This window comes from Zonotrichia albicollis, chromosome 2, assembly GCF_047830755.1.
Source record: "Zonotrichia albicollis isolate bZonAlb1 chromosome 2, bZonAlb1.hap1, whole genome shotgun sequence".
NCBI classification, from domain to species: Eukaryota; Metazoa; Chordata; class Aves; order Passeriformes; family Passerellidae; genus Zonotrichia; species Zonotrichia albicollis.
The window spans coordinates 106,576,318-106,594,229 of record NC_133820.1 but is presented as its reverse complement, the minus strand read 5'-3'; the positions used below and the strand labels follow the sequence as shown (position 1 = coordinate 106,594,229).

The following is a 17,912-nucleotide window of genomic DNA, read 5'->3' as shown; positions in this document are numbered from 1 at the left end:
GGTAATGCTCTTTTGGAGAGTATATCCCTGGGTTTTAGAGATAAAAGCAAAGCATTTTCTACTTTTAAACTGAATTTTTTTTTTCAGAAATTTTATTTTTACAGCAATTGTGTAGCAATTTTATATTTTTCTATTCAGTTGTTATATTTAAATTCTAATTCTGCATTCAGTGTGTTGTGTACAAAAAATGTTTTCTGTTTTACAATGGTAGCCTCAAATTATTCTTCAAGATAGTGCTTGATTGGTAGTGTCCTAGCAAAAATAACAACTTCATCAATTATTTCTGAGGGTAATTGCTATAACATAATATTGCTTATAAAATTTTTAGAACTTCTTTTCTAACCTCTGAAAATTTTCTGTATTAAAATAGGTTTCCTCCATTTTTTGATGACAATCCATTTGGTATATATCAGAAGATTCTTGCTGGCAAAATAGATTTCCCAAGGCATTTGGATTTATATGTAAAGTAAGTCCATGACTCCCAACGCTGTCTTTTCTATTCTAAATACCTCCTGAGCACTGTTTCTAAAAGATCTTTTTAGAAGACCTGATTTCAGATTCTGATTTTGTGAAACATCATGTTGGAAAATATTTGATATTACATTTACGCTTTCAGTCCAAATAAGCTTACATATTTTGTAGACTTCAAGGTGGTGATACAGTTGTAAGATAGTATCTATCTATCTTTTCTGTTTGTTATGGGTTATTAAATGCTTTTCCACCTTGTGGAAACTCCATTGGTATGTCCTGTAAGAAGGTCAAGAGGAGAAATATGAGGAGATAATCTGAGCAAAAATTAGGAGAGCAGGAAGAGGACACTAAAACTGTTTCTATCCATAGATTCCTACCACTTAAATCACTCCCAGCATAATTACTTGAGTGAACTGTGGTACTTCAGAAGTTCTAGTGTAAAGTCAACTTAAATTTGTGATAGCAGGGGCCCAGTTCAATATGGAGTATTACATACACATGTAATGTGGGTTTAATTTTCAGTATTTAGCAATTGTTAAAAGTGTATTGCAGATGAAATAAGTTTTTTTTCCTATTTGAAAATTCCATAACTGAAATAATTTTTAGTAAACATTGAAACATGAGGAAATGCAATTATAAACATGAAGTTTCTTCTAAGTGACAACTGAGTGAATGAGTGATGGAGTGAAGACAGGAAGCTACTCCTTTGTTAATCACTTGTGATGTTTTGATGGTGACTTCAGAGAGGCACTTGCTTACTGTCACTACTGGGTAAACATACAAGAAAAACTAATCATTTGAGAAAGTGTTTGTTTTGTTTTGTTTTTTTTAAGTCTCCACTGAATCATTGGATGCACTGAATGCACTGAAGCATGTCTGCTTCCCCTTGGGCTGACTAGTGTCTCCTATTCTTGTGTCTTTGTAACAGTTTTCTCTTAGTAGCTCCACACAGTTTACAGTTTAGTGTAGTCTAATCTGGTTTTCCTAATCCAATTGGTTTTGGAAAGAAAACTGAGTATCTCCTGTAGTGTTCTGTGCACTGAACTATAATATTATGATCAGAAGGGGGAATACCTCAAATTAGGTTATCACTAACAACCCATCCAATATAGTGAAAGCAGTTATAGAGACTAATAACCCCTGAGCCTCCTTTTATCCTGGCTAAACAATCCCAGCTCCCTCAGCCACTCCTTGTAGGACTTACCCTTCAGATCCTTCACCAGTTCCACTGCCCTTCTCTGGACTCACACCAGCATCTCAATGTCTTTCTTCAAGTGAGTGGCCCAGAACTGGGCACAGAAACACAAGGTGTGGTCTCACCACTGAAAAGTAGAGGGGGCCAATCGCTGTTCTGTCCGGCTGGCCACACTACTCCTGTGGCTTCACTTACTTTCTGCAGTGAGTTGTGAACACAGTGTCTTGGATGTCAGACACTCTTCCTTCTTTTAAACCACAGTACACAGAACTGGACAGTCCTTGAATATCTCTGCATCATTACCTTAAAGCAAGTGCCGAGATTATTTTGTTTTATGAAGGCAGTCTTCTTCTCTTACCTTCTAACCCATCTGTTTTCTCTCTTCTTCCAATAAGTCAGTATTTCAGCCAGAAAGAAGGCTGTCTTGGGTCCTGTCAGATCCAGACTGTGTCTGAAGTATTAGTGCTATATAAAGTTTTAACTCTGTTCTGAGGCAGCAAAACTGTTTCCCTTTCTGAACTCTGAGAGCACTTCTCTCCCTAGGGATATGTACTGCTTGAGCTTACAGGCATTTACATTTTTTACTCACGTATCCCTTATCACCCTCCTGTACTCTTTACTTTCTGAATTTGTACCACTTCTGCTTTCCCTCCTGATGCATGAATGTCACTTTTCCTTACTGCTTTTTTAAGGTTTTCTTTGCAAAGCCACTTTTGGAAACCTCCAAACGAAATGTCCCTGTGACACCATTTTACTGACTATTGCTCTGCAGAGATCTTTGTGTAGAATTTGGTTCTCAGAAACATGCACCAGCATATCTATTGAATTAATTTTAACATAATTTTTAAATGAGTATTTAGAACCAATGTAATAAAGAACTACGGAACTATTATTGGTTTCAATTCAATGGATATTTCACTGGTCCAATGCAGCAAGTATCATATTTAGTAAAAATACTGTATCAGCAAGTAAGCTCATCCCTTACCTCTTTTATGATGAATTTTTGAAGCAAGCCAAGAATGATCCATGAAATGTTTTCTGGTTTTATAGGAATGGGAAAGTGTCTTTGCCCATAAACTCAGTGAATCTCTTTTTGGGTTTCTGTATTTCTTTTCAGTCCTACTTCTGTTTTCAAGTGTGCTTATAGTCCTCCTCCATGATGAATGGTCTTTGTGAAGTAGAAAGGGATCTTTCTGCAAAGGTGACCGTGAGAGGAGTTGGTCACATGATTTAATCTAATTGAAATATTGATTGTCTGGACTAATCACAAGAGTTTTAAAAACTTCTTTAAACATGGACTTTTTTTTATTCATATATCTGGTAATTTAATTTTTTCCAGTTGAATTTTAGAATTGTATTTCTGCCGAATGCAACAGCTTTTCAAACAGTCTAGCATATTCAGTTTATATGTTCATTCTGCACACACTTTTGTGATATCAAGGATAGGTGACACTGCTGGTTTTGGGAGGCATAGTAGATATTACAGGTAGGGATGGAGAGAGGCAGGTGTGTCATTAAGTTTGTGTTCATTTCTGTAAATAAAACAGTTGACTTTTTTTAACCTTTGATATTGTTGAAAATTTGAACTAGCCAAACTCTTTAATCTCCATTTCATGCTGTATGTCATCTCTCAGGAATAATTGAGATTATAGAAATAAGGATGGTTAAACTTTTGTTCTTTCTTGTCATTGGTACTTCATGCAATTAGTCCAGAATGCCAGTTTTCTAAAATCAAATAGCAAAATAATGTTTGAGATAAAATGTAACTGCTTGTAGAAATATGAAGCCATATTTTTCTTTCAACTCGCAAGTAATGAAGCTAATTCCATAAATTATGATACTTTTGGTTTATGTCATAGTTGTTTGGAGCTTAATACTTGAAGTACTTTGCTATTAACATGGAAGAGTCTTCTGTCTCTTAACTTCTTTTAGTTGCTTAAAATGTTGATTTAGTTTTATGTAGAACTGTTCAATGAGCCAGCTTCTCAGTGAGACTTTTTGTTTTCAATTAAATTATAGATGTTACTAGTTTTAGGCAGATGACCAGCTCTTCCATGGTTTCCCTGGATATTTAGCAGAAAGATGAGGGTACAACTTTTTCTGCTTTTTTAATACATTTTAGTGTTGAGTTCTAACAGGCAGATAGGAGATCTGTTGGAGAAAAAACATGGAGGTTTTGAGATTGGGCATGCTGAGCAAAATGCAAAAATACAAAGAACAAAATGGTGCTACTTGGCAAGGGGCAGGGGAGGAGAGAGTGAGTTTTTTTGCTTTGTTTCTGGGAAGAGTTTAAAAGTCTAAAAGAAATCTGCAAGAATTCTGTTAGATTCTTTTTTATTGCTTACTCTTAAATGTCCTAAAATATGGGGAAATGAATGGTCAGAGGGAAGCATGTCTATATTCTGTAACACTTGACAATCAAATATAAATTATTTCTCTTTAACACAGAACATGTTTTCTCTCCTTCAGAGACCTTATTAAGAAGCTGCTTGTGGTTGACAGAACAAGACGACTAGGAAATATGAAGGTCAGTGTAAAATCTTTAGTGTAACACACAAGTTTGAAAAAATTCTGTAGGAAAGATATAGACCAGCTCTTCATAAAATTTTTGGCTTTATAAGCATGAAGCACATACATTTTCCCATACATTACTTAGGTTATGCAATCCTACATGCAAATTTACCTTTATTTCTCTTTCTGAAAATCATTCCCCTATTTGGGTTAATGCTATTCTTCCTGGTGGTTTTCTTCTCTCCTCACCACCACCCTGTTCATTAATGTGTAAACCTAGATTAGACCAGAAACGTGGTATTAAGTCCTGTAGTGCATGATGCCAGCTTCATTTGGTTCCTTTTTTGTGGCAGTGTTAATCCCAGAAGGGCCACTAATCAAACTTGAAGTTTAAAAATTATTTTAAAAATATAAGGATTGATACCTGGTCATTGTCTTGGTGGGGCTGATTAAGCACAGTTAAATACTCTTCCACCAGGAAGAATTATTTACCCTAATCCAAACAGATTTATGAAGACAATAGATACTGAAATTAGCATGTATATTCTTTCTCTTAGGAGACATCTAAAATTTATATTTCTCTGGGGAAGGGATGTTAAAGGTTTGCTTTTTGACCCGAAGCACCTTGAATGGTAAACATAGGTGAAGATGGTAAAAGGTGCACAGTCATCCAGGGTTTTCTTACCATATCAATATAAATGCTTTAACCAGCTGTCCAGTGTTTTCTTTTGGAGCTTTTTTATGGCACAAAGTTAGACTGGTAATGTTTTTCTTATCCTTCAGAATCCTTTGTAGTCTTTTTCAGGAGAATTTCTTAAGCTGAATGTTTTTCAACTGATTTATCGGTGAAAACTTTTATATCTTTGGACAGTTTTGAAGGAAAACAAAAATAAAAGCAAATCTTGACTTGTTCAAACATGGGCTTTGGTAAATGTGTTTGGCTGGGTTTTCTGCTTTCTGGGGATTTTTTTAGTCCATGGTTGTTTAGGTTTGTTTTGGGGTTTTCCCTACAATTGACTGAAATTCTTAAATCCAAAACAGTTCTGATTAAGAGAAGATTTTGGGGTGAGAGCACTAGGTCAGACTTGTGTCTGATCCTTTTCCATTGTCATAATTGTTTTAAAAATATGTAAATCCCACAAAACGTTTTCTGGTGAAACGTTCATTCAGATATGCTTTTGAGGGAAGTACGTGAACTGTTCTCCTTGATGCCTCATTGGATATGAGCATGGATAGTTCCACTCCACATAAATCTGAAAAACTCCAAATGTGTGATAATGCTTGGTTTTGTGGAGCTGTATGTGTTACAGTCTTGAGTGCTGTGCTTTGATCAGGCCTGAGACAGGGAACCAGCTGTTTTTCCCCAGTGCTTAATGCCTTGAGAACATTCTGTGCTTGAAACAAGCTTAATCATGAAAAAAAGAGACATTTTTGTTTCTTATGCACATAAATAAAACAGGCACCCCAGAGAGAACAATCATTACAAGGCAAATACACCTTTAGCTGTATATCTAAAATGAAAACAAATGTTTTAATATATTTACTTTCGTAACAGTACTGAGAACCTCTTGCTGTCAGCATTAAATGCCTGTAATATTTAAAAAACCTATGTGCTTTCCAGACATTATTTTTATTTAAAACACCATCAACCCTTAGTTATTTTTTTATAATGCAAGGATGAGAAAGTATATCTGAATATAAGGCATTCTCTAAAATGTTGGTGAAAACAAAAGTAAATAGGACAGTAACTAATGGTTTTGTGGATACTTTAAAGCCTGTTCTTGATCTCCATTGTGTCAGAAGAATGCTAAAAAAAGCCCAAAGAAACCCCAAATCAAAATTACTTAGATTTTATTGCTGGAACTCAGGACCTACTAGGGAATTAATACTATGAATTTATTCTTTAGAATCTTTTCATGATTATCACCTGAAAAAAAAGAAAAAAGGATAGACCTGATATCACAGTCCTTGTAATGAAATACATGATTTGGCATACATGTAAGCTTAAAAAATAGTAATTTTGATTTCTATCCTTAAAGAATGGAGCCGATGATGTGAAGAGACATCGATGGTTCAGGTCGATAGACTGGGATGCTGTACCTCAAAGGAGACTAAAGGTACATTCTGCAAATACTGTGTAGGACATCACAAGGAGAAATCATTGTTCATTTAAGTGATCTGTTGAAGGTTTGTTGGCTGTTGCATCTGTGTGTTTGTGTGTGTATAAGCACGTGTCTATATGCACACTTAATAATTAAATGCATATTGGCCTTTGTGCAATGTGGAGTTAATTGTATGAGTGTCTGTTTGCATTTTTGTCTCTATACGAACTGTCTAAAAAAATCCCTGCTTTAGTTTGCAGAAGATGATTTGTTAATACTGAATTTAGTTTTCAGATTTAGGTTTTTGTAAGTGATTACTTGTTGTAAGTGGTTTTTTATTTGGGGACATGGAGGGGATTGCTAATTTGTTGGTTTGATTTTGTTTTTTCCTTGTCCTTATGTATATGGAGGTATTTTATTCTGGGCTTTAAATTTTTGTACCAAGTTTAATTCAGGTAAATGTTTTAATAAAATGTAGAGCACATGGGAGTAGGAGGAATAGGGAAGGTAAAAGAGAAGGATTTATGAATGTAATTCCAACAGACTTTTATAGCACTGAATTCTAGTATTATGTGAGGGCAGATGTTTGCAAAAACTATCAACACTACAAAATACTTTTAAAGTGACCTTAGAAGTAAAACTGCTTTCTTTCTTTCCTTCCTCAGAGTTCTAACTTGTACAATTCCTTACAGCAGTGGTTTTCTGTAGCAGAGGTTGAGTTACCACATGCAGTCAGTCAAGTACAAATTAAACATCTGTTTTTATATTCTTTGCATTAGTTTCTTCCACTGAAATTCCAGGTAGATACCTTGAGTTCTTGCAAAAAAGAAAAAAAAAAAAAAAACGGAGACAATATTAAAATGTTCTTGATGTATTCTTGTAAACAATATCTAATACAAAGCTATAGATGGCTTTTCTCTTTGAGAAAAATAGGTTTACAGTGTTTCAAGTGTGTAGTTTTGTTTTATTTTTAATCATTACTGCAACCAGTTGATATTTTTATGTGTATGCATTGTAATGAAGTCACATTTTTCTAGGTATTTACTCTAAATTCTGTTTACCAAACCTGCAAAGAACACAAACTGGATGATAACCTGTTTAATAATATATAAACTCAGAAGTTTATGGCAACCAAAGCAATAAAAAACAAATAGTATTGAAAATTATTGTTAGATGTACAATCAAATGTCTCAGGTCGAAACATCCTTTATGTGGCATTTTTATTTTAAAAGTTAATCAAAAAAGAGTCACCATAGCATTCAGATTACTATTAAGGTCTTGGAAGATGAAGTGGTATTTAATTAAACTTTAGAGTAGGGATGTGAAGTGGATCAGAATTTTACTTGGTTATTTGAAGAATATAGCTGTCTCTATAAAATTTGTTGTCATGATTTCATACTGATGGATTGAAAATATAAAATAATGCAAACAATGCTCCATTTTTCTGGTAAAAAGCGTGAATTTGTCTATTGTATAAATTATGCATGGATTCATGGTCTGAATAAGGTCCTAAATATCAATATCATATAAACAATAGCAATGGGTGAAAGGGAGAAAATTGTTTCATTAATCGTCCTTTCTCTCTTGTTTTTTTCTTTCTACGTGTCACTTCACAAAATTGTTTTTTTCCGCCAAAATCCTTACAGGGAGAAGGGGTACCAGGCACTGCCCACAGTGGAGCAGACATCTCTCAGGGGCAGAGCAGATTGTGCACATTTTCCTCAGCATCTGGGCAGTGTTACTGTGACTGCCAGACACAAAATTAGCACTGCTTTTGGCTGAAGGTTAGAAGTACTGTCATACAGGGACCTGTCTTTCCCATTGAAAACCAACTGATGATGACACCATTTTGAAAAGCCCAAAAGATCAAATAAGATCTCATGAGCTAGTGGAAGCCAGACTTTTGTCTTTTTGAGGATATGCAGAATAGCATTTTGCTATACTTTATAGTTCTGTCTGTGGTATAACTTGGAGCCAGTTCAGTGATCATCCATAGGGTTTTCTCATTCTAAAGTGTTCTGTTAGATTCAGCATGATAGTTAAGCTCTCAGTTGCTGAGAATAGAGAGATGAATGTGCTCTTGAGAGAGGAAAAGGGGTTTGCCCTTCATTAATAGCTGCAATTAATGAAATGTTCCTGAAGGGATCTTTATCTCATAGTCTGTGGCCAGAAGCACAGAGCATTCTCAATGTTAGATTTCAGACAAGTTAAAACTACAGGTACTGTAAAGCTGATGAGCAATGCTAGAAATTGAAAGGATCCTCTGTGAAAACAAACAAAAACTGATACTTAGCACCTTCAAGTTTCATAAAAACAGTCTGTTTGAATTAAGATGTTTTTATAACCATCCTTTTGAAATGAGTTATGGTGAAGCAATTTCTTTACCTGCTTGAATTTATTGCTAGGTTAGTAAAAAACACAGTTGGTAGACAGAAGTTAGTAATTTCAACCTCTTTAAAAGCAATCAATCTATTTGAAAGCAATGAAGAGGAGGCTACCTTCAATATGGTAGCAGATTCCCATGCTGCTATGAAGATTCTTAGTTGAGAAGAAGCTAGTGAATAAAATAGGTATTTATATTTAGTGTATTAATTATCTAGTGTCTTTTAACCACATTATTTAAGTCTAAAATTGACAAAAAGTAGGAATGTGTATGTGTTGCTGCAAGTTTCTCTCTCTCGTGCCATTCATTATTAGGGAACAGGTGAAGGTAAATCTGTACTCCATTTGTTTAATAGATCTCTTACAGAATAGTATGATGGAGAGGAGCTCATTGAGGAAGCTACTAATGTTTTTGTTGTGCTTCTTCTGACCAGCCTCCCATAGTGCCCAAAGTATCCAATGATGGGGATACTTCCAATTTTGAAGCTTATCCTGAAGATGACTGGAACAAAACACCTCCGGTACCTCCTAAAGATCTAGAAATTTTCAAGAACTTCTGAGTGTAGCGTCTACACTCAACAAGGTATGTCCAAATGTCAAGAGTGCCCTTGAAAACATTGCAGACCTGTGAGTGAGAACCATATGCAGAATTACATTTTCTGATTTATAATGGCTTGAGGTGACAAAAATCACCTCACAGGATTTGGTTTTCTACATTCATGAAGGTTTATTTGCTTACACATATTTAAGTCCTTCTGTCCTTACATTTTTTTTAAATAGTGTGTAAAAAGAAATACCTAGAATGATTTGACAGATAAGGAAATGTGATAGTTTTTAACTGTAAGGTTTTACGACTCTAGAGGAATAAGATTGTCAGATTAGTTCTGTACCCTGAATATTCTCTCTTATAATTGGGATAGGTTGATATTTATTACTGAGTTCAAATAGTCCACCTTGAGTTTTGTGTTCTCTTTTTTTGTCTTAGAAACTGGAAGGAAATTGAAGTGCTAAGAGCAAGTCTGAAGAACAATGGAGTTCAGATACAAAGGAAGATTTTCTTTGTGGCTAAGAATGATGCTGCATTCAGATACGTGTATTAGTAAATGTCAAAAAATATGGAGGCAGGCAGGAATAATTTTTTGCTGTAAACATTTGACCTTAGTTTATTAAATTGTAATAATGGTAGTCTGCTCTGAAGTAGACTGATTAAAATGATATTTTTAGGATTATTTTTTTTAACTTATGGTTGAATTAAGTTTCCTGCTATTCCCAGATCCTTTTTGCATAGTTAACTCATAGACTTAATTTTATAAGTTTATACTAAAGTTGTGTAATTAAAAGCACAAATTAGTATATATGTATATAATGGATACAGTACAACTAAAGCACAGGAATTGTGCAAAGATGTAAATTTTTGTACTTTGCAGAGTCTATGATTTTTATTTTTCAAATAATGTTTTTCAAGAAGTTCTTTAGGAATAAAAGTCTTAAAAAAGGATAAATGAGTTTTTCATCATCTTATATACATTTTATAATTCTTTGTAAAAAACGGAAATAATTACGTTTTAAAAAAGATTTGTACCTAAAATTTCCAATGCCTCACACTTACAACCATAGTACTTGAAAGCAGAAAGACCAGGGCATGTTTTATTGTTGTTAAAGATGTATCTTAATGGCTAATTTATGAAGTTCTGTTACAATTATGTCTTTTTGAAAACCAGAATTTTGAGTGATAATACACTGTCTGAAATGAGATTCCTCACATGAAAACTCACTGTAAACATGCAAGTCAGTCCATCGTGATAAAAGGGCTTTAACTGGCTCTGACAAGAGTTGTTCCCTCACAAGTTTGTTGTCTTCTCCAAGTGTAAAGCATGAGCCATAGCAGACCTTTTTCATTAGCAAAATAGTTGTTGTTGTATGCTGAACACTTCAGAATATCAGAGGAAAGACGGAATATTTATTACAGCCTTATTTTTCTCCTCCTCCTTTTTTGGAAATGTCCTAGTCCCTGCTGCCAGCAATTTCATATGTAGTGAGTTCAAACCTTAGATGCACAGTCTCTTTTTTTCACCCTGTGTTAACATCTTTCTAGCAGCTTGAGCACACTTTTTTGGAAGTATTTGCAATATTGCTTAATTTTAAGTAGCACTAAATATCAGTATGTGCATAAGTATGTATCTCTATATATGAATGCACAGAAACATGAAGGTAGATTGAATACTAGGCAGAATCTCTTTTTTAGGGTTTTTCTCATGTTACATATTGTGATACTTGTTTTAATATAAGGGAGTTGATTTTGAAGTGATTCAATTACAAAAAACACAATGACATTTTTTTAGGATGTTGTCAGTTTAGATAACTTCTAGTGAAATTACCATATTTGGACCTTTTTTTTTTCTCAGAACACATCAGCTCTCTGAAGTTCTACTACTATGACTTATGGCTCTACATAATACTGTTTGATTAGATTATACAGACAGTGTTTCTCAAAAACTACTCTCCACATTTTTGATCTGAGAGCTATAAGTGCAGGCCAAAGATTTAGTTTTTTAACTAAATCCTGAATGCCTACCAAGTAGGCATTCTAGTAATTCCTACTGAAATTACCATATTTATGATTTTATTGCAGATGTTACTGGAGTCTCCTTGTGGAAAAGTGATCTCAATTTTTTTTGTTTAAACAGTACAGAAGTGCTATTGAGAACCTGTAACATCTAGGATATTAGATTATTTCTTCATAAAGCAAGTCTTACTAAAACAGATTGTATAACTCTTGTCAAAAATGCACAATGTGTATAAGAAAATCAGGATATTTCAAAATGAAAATTCTGGAATATCATAAAGCTGTCTTGATGTTATGAAAGTTGATGGCCACAGCTGCCACTCAGTGAATATTGTGTAGGAATGTGTAATGAAATACAGGACAATCCATAGGAAATTACAGTTTTAACCTAGTGCAAGTACCTTATTATCTTGGAAAAATGAATCTGGCTCACTATGTTTGTATCTGTGGAATTAGTTATTCTAAATCAATTGAAAAAACTGAATTACATGAAACACAGCTTACTTTGTGTAAGGGGGAGCAAAAGCAGTTGGGGAGTTTTCTTGATGTGTAAGTGTATGGTATTTTATGGACTCTGAATACTGAATACTCTGAATACATACATCAATTTCTTATTAGGAAATTTACATACTTCAAGAAAGTGTGCTAAACATAGGATTTTTCTTCCAATTTCAAAGCTGCTCTGTGTTTAAGTCTTCAGATCTGAGGAAATTAAGTTGAAATTGAGTAATTTGCCACAGTGGCAGTTAGAAGTTTTGAATGCTTGAACAACAGGAGATAGTGAATTTTCTTTTTATGACTTTTATCCATTGCTAGCAGTGGATGCACTGACACTCATTCTGATGGAGATTAAGGAAGTGAATACAATGTTATTAATAATGATAATCCATTGACTTTACATTGTTTCCGAGCCATGTGTACATACACCTAACTACTGACCTCGTCAGCATGCTTTCTAGTACAAAACTGCTTTCAGTTTTTTTTAAATTAAAATACTGAAGTAAAAAATAAAACCAAAACATTTTTGAAGCATTATTTTAAGCGATCAGTTATTTTCTTTGCAGTCCTGGGCTTAATGAGGTGTTATTACCTGGCTGTTTTATTTATTTGCACAAATGAGTCTGCTTTAAGTCTTTAATGGGTCTTCATGGCCCGCTAACATAGTTCTGTCTGACTGCTCATGCAGGTAAACACTGCACAAGGAATTCTGGATTTATGGGTTTTTTTAAAGAAGACTAGAAGATTTTTTTAGTTCCTATTCAAGTAGGGTGTTCTCTGAAGTTCATTTTATTTTGATTCTTTCTGTTAATATGTACTGTTGCATATAGACTGTTGCATAAGGACTGTTGTCTTGCAAGAGAGCCCATAGGCCTTTGATATTCTACATCAGTGAACAAGAATGTTAAACATTAAAGAAACAACGTTTATTTTTGAGTTTTATATATATATATTTTTAATTGCCCAGTCTGAGGTTTTAAGTGATAAACATGAATTGTAAACTCAATTGCCTTGTAACCAAATGATATAAATGCTTCATGATTGAAATGAAGAACATGCTGTAGATTTTCCTGTAAATGAGCTTGATCAATGAATATGTGTGCTACTGAGCTTTAACTCATGTGATCTTCCACTGTAGAAAGTCATTGTTATGGATCAAATATAGGTACTAAACTATGTTTAAATGGATAAACAGGGATTTTACAGTTTTGAAAGCAATGAAGATATGGCTGTTCCTCAGCCCATCTGCTTGCCATTCAGAAGAGTTGTGATGCAGTGCTTCCTATGCTATAGAATTATTTTTCAGCTTTCAATGACTGTAGCATGATTCCTTCTTGTACTGTACTGTGTACAGACTTCCCATGTTTTGCACTTTTCTATGGCAAACCTTGACTGCTTTATAAATTCTCTGTTGTGTAGAAAGTAGTGGTAGTGGTAGCAGGCATTTGTGTGCTGCATAATCAGTTTGGACTGCTCGACGTGCGAGGTTCACTGGGGCTAATGTTGTGTGTTGCTGGTTGCTTGCTGTAGCTCACGTGTAAGTACTGTTCAACTTACAAAGTCAGCCCTCATTGCACAATGAAAAATCACTGTGATCTGTACATAAACCCTAGTAAAACTTTATTGCTGTTTAATTTAATGTAATATCTGTCAAATCTGGATTCATTTAATAAACCTTTATATCTTTTCAAATGTTTAAACCTAGTTTGCTTCCATTTATGCTGGAAGGAGATTGGGGTTCTTCACCAAGAAAATGGTGAAGGGGAGATGAAAGTAGCAGAAAAACAATTGTTCCTTCTTTTCACATTTTAATCCTTTTGAGAACAAGATTGCAAGTATTGGAACAGATTTCAGGTGGTGTCAAAGAAACACCAAAAAGTACATTTTCTAAACCATTTCAGGTAGTGCACCAATAATCAAAAGTGTTAATTTGAACTTTTCATTTAACTTTGATTATATGACCCTAATTCCTTTGGCATTTTAACAACTTAATGACCTGAACACTGTCCAAAACACTCAGTTCAATCAGTTTCTTTAGCATTGAAAAATATTCTTAAAATGTCTACCTGAGTTACCCATTATTTCATCGTCCATCAAAATTTGAAAAGTTCATTTTTAACAAAATTTGTTTAGCTGTTTAAATTTCTTCTCTTGGGTCAAATGTATTTTATTTCCTCAATTATTTCTTACCACCTAGGTATCATAATATAGTGATAATTACATAATCATAGAACCTACTGGATACAGTTTGGGCTAGTTAGGGGTTCACGTTTTAAAGATGGATTTTTTTTCTGCCTGGCTTCACTCTAAATTCTGTGCATTGATGTTTTTCTCTTGTAAACCACCATGTCATGTGCTTCAAGAGACTGCTAATGGAAAGTGACGGAACACTGCAATGAGCCCTGGCAAGATTTTAGTCATGTCTTTGTCATGAATCAAAAGAACTTTTCAGTTAAAACACAGGAAATTTTTTAATGGCAGCAAGAAAGAATTTTGTTTGGTATCTTGTTCATACCCCAGCCATTTGGCTGAGTTTTTGTGCATTTGTCCTGAGTGCATACACCATGTGCATACACCTTTTTTGCATGCACATGTAACTCTTTTTATCTTTTCCAATAGAAGCCATTTAAAATACACTTTTTCACTCATTCAGGGCAGGTAGGTTTTGTTCACTAACCCCAAATCTCTCACTTCATGCTTCATTAGACCTTTTTAGGGCAAAACACTCTTAAAACTGCATTTGACAGTAGCCCACTGTTCTGTGACCCCCTGTTAAGCAATGAAAGTATGATACTATAAGGAATGCTGGAAAGCAGCTGGCACTGTTACATCTGGATCCTGCCCAGTACTTTGTGAATTCTTACATAATTCACAAATCAAGCCCTTCCACATGCAAACCCCTGCTAGCTGCTTCAATCTCAGCTGCAGAATTCAAGTGGCTTTTCACAGGGAAAGTAAAAGGCTCTTCTGCTGCTCTCGGTAGAAGACAACTCCATTCTGCCTTTCATGCTCCCTTTCTATCTACCCTTCAAAAATCACCACATATGAATGTGTGTCAAGCTTTGTATTTATCCTTGAAACCAGAAATACTGTAAAATTTTAACGAGCTGAATTGTACAATTTTCCATGTATCTAAATACTTTTCCAGTTTTGTGCAATCATATTTCAAACTACTATCCTGTGAAAAGTGCAGTGGTCAGTGGGGCTATTGCACCAACTTTGACTTAAGGTAGGTTTATCAGATTCACTGCACTTGTTTCAATGCTAATAAGTTTCTGGGGCTGTTGAGAGTCTGACATCTCTTACTGCAGCTGTACTTCAGGCCACTGAAGTCTCCGAGTTGCATCCCAAAACTGATATGTGACCCCAAAAACCAAAAATGCAGGCCTGTCTTACTTCTAGAATGCAGAACTCTGAAGTGCAATGTAGGTGGGTCTCTACTGTACTTGTTTTTACATAGCCAGAGTACAGATAGATACATTGAACAGTGTAGTTGGTGTCAGATTAAACAACTAACCAAATTCAGATTTTTTTTTTTTTTAGTTTGTTGGGGTTTTTTGTTTGTTTGTTTTAATTCTTCTTTACAGTATATTGTCTCTATTCTGGACAATTGCAATAAAGCAGACAAATCAATGCGAGAAAAATATCTGGGGTGAGGGGAAAGCTTGATTGGGACTTTAATTCAAGAAAGAATTTGATATGCCTGACCAGTACATACTTGCAAATGTAATCTATCACTAAGTGTTGTAGTTCTATAACTAAATGTTGTAGAAAAGATGGTGCCTGCTAAGGTTTATGCTGGCTTTTAAGCTAAAATTCCTGTTTTTCTCAATATTGTATCAAAAAATGTAGTTTTGGGAGTCAGAGTTTATTTCAATTTAAGTCAGTGTAGTTTAGAGAATCCTTGGGACTAAAATCCCTTGGTTGGAGAAGGACAGTGTTTACAGTCATCATGCTCCTAATTTTCTGCCCAGGTGTAAGCTGTGCAGAGGAGGTGGCTGTGCTTTCATTGCCAATACTGTTGCAATTCACATGAAGAAAACAGCAGCTTGCTTGAGCCTGCAGAGCCTAAACTTAAATCTTTTCACCTTGAAGGACCAGCTTTGAGAGAGTATAATTGAGCAACTTAACAAATATTAAGACTGAGGTATAGAAAAACTCTGCGCTTTACAATGGCAGCTCTTCAGAAATTAAGCATGGGAGAGCTCAGTTTTTGATTTGGAATACAAAAGCAAAATATTCTCTGCTATTATATGCTTCTGAAGTTTGATGAACAAATGCCAAAAAATATGGAGTGTTTCAAATTTTGTATATAATATCTAGTAGCTTCTTTGGCCTGGTTTTATTTTATCAGTTACAAAGAAACTGTAGTTGAATTTTGGGCCCTCTTCTAAATCAAGATGCTTGTGAAGCACCATTTAAGTGAAGCAGTGCTGCTAACCTGTGTTAATACAGTAAATAAAACATTCACAAGTGGCATGTCTTCCATTTGCACTGATAACCAGTTTCCTTTGATGCATGTTAACTAGATGACTTAACATTCTGTTCTTAGTTTTTGGTCAAGCTTTTACCTATTCTACTAGCAAGTTTTGCAATAAAATAAGCAGGTAAGTAAACAGAAGTAGGTAATTTTTTTTCCCTGTTAATAAAGCTGAGCTTTCAGTTGATAATGGAAATGCATTATCAAGGAACAGCAGTCTCATGTAAATGAATTAACCATAAACAGTAACCTCTTCAGATTAATAAATTCCTGCTTTGAATGTGTTCAGATTTAGAGTTCTTATTTTTCTTTTATTTTTCTCTTATTTTTCTGTGAATTCTTACTTTTTATATTTCCAAGTATAAAATGAGAAGATTGAATGATCAAACAGTGAAGTGATTATTTTTTCAATGTAATTAAAAATTAAAACTAAATTGACTTTCTTATCGTGCCAGTGCCAAAACCATGAGCAGTACTGAAAGTTATTTCATTTGTTGTGGCCTGTGTTCTGGATTTTCTATTTTCAAAGTGTCGAGAAGAATAGTAATTAATGCAATAAAAAATTTAAATGAAGGGTCATTTTCCTTGTATTGTCTTTAAGCTTCTAGTGTATTCTGTACATTGAGTGGAGATGTCATCCTACTTGAAATAATTAGTTCCGTAAGTTTTCTCTCTAAATCTCTTTAGTTGATCTGAGATTGGCATAACTTCAAGCAACTAAAAGAAGAAAATCTGCAAGAGGAATATAGAAACAGTCAATGACATTTAGAACATATGTTGTCCAAGAGTGCGAGGGTTTTGTTGGGCTTTGGTTTCTTTTCTCTGCATAGGGCCATATGCATATGATATATTGGAAGCTAAAACAAAAGCCACCTTGAGACACAGCTTTGAGTTATAGTATAGTTTCATATATTGCCAATAAAGTTCTTGCATTTACTTTTCTTAGCTAGTTCCTTTTAAAGGCATCAATAGCTGTATTTTCCTGTAATGTTTTGCAAGTGCTTGCTTCATGTTCAAGTTTGTTTCCCTGTTGCCCCGAGGGTGACATTTAGTGGAGTTCACTAATGTTTATTTTATTGAAAAAATCTCTGATCCTGCTTTGTTTTTTGTTTTCTCAAAGTATTATGAGCAATAGCAGCAATACATTACAGATTCAAACAATGAATTATCATGGAAGACAATTAATGAGGAACAAACAAAAGAGAGAACACATCCTATCATTGTAGACTATTTAAAAGGATTTCCAGTAGCATGATTAAATTAAAATTCTTTCAGACAACACCTTACATATGTGAAGTTTAAGAAATAATAAATAAGATTTCTCCTATTAATGTCAATAGTTCCATTTACCCAATTTATCTCAGTTTGCATGTTTTGAATAGTGGGAAGTTAGGAGGGCTGTGTGTAAGTGTCTGGGAAAGCAGGGTGTCTGGGTAATGTGAAAACCTTACCTTCTACAAAATGCTCTAATAGAAATGTAACACTGCAGAACAAATATTTACTTGTGGCAAGAAGTGGGAAAAAATATATCTGCATTGCATTTATTGCCTGGTATCACCACAGCACATTTAGGCAGCGTACCTTCCTTTGCTCAGGGGTTAAATTTTTTCAAATTGGAAAAAGGACTATGTGAAATAAAAATCTTCAGTACTTATTTCCTTTGATACTGTATCCCTTTCTATGAGAATAAAACCAAAACCAACTAAA

The 17,912-nt window shown here is 34.5% G+C and overlaps 1 protein-coding gene across 1 annotated transcript in view; it reads left to right on the top strand.

The window, feature by feature from the left end:
• The window catches only part of PRKX (protein kinase cAMP-dependent X-linked catalytic subunit), a 56,121-nt gene extending 42,696 nt beyond the window's left edge, over positions 1 to 13,425 (top strand). Inside the window, exons 5-9 of the mRNA XM_074535975.1 lie at positions 371 to 466; positions 4,136 to 4,193; positions 6,217 to 6,294; positions 9,096 to 9,244; positions 9,647 to 13,425. Of these exons, the coding sequence (XP_074392076.1) occupies positions 371 to 466; positions 4,136 to 4,193; positions 6,217 to 6,294; positions 9,096 to 9,221 (358 nt within the window). The 3' untranslated portion in view covers positions 9,222 to 9,244; positions 9,647 to 13,425. The remainder of the gene's footprint in view (positions 1 to 370; positions 467 to 4,135; positions 4,194 to 6,216; positions 6,295 to 9,095; positions 9,245 to 9,646) is intronic.
• The last annotated feature ends 4,487 nt before the right edge of the window (positions 13,426 to 17,912 follow it).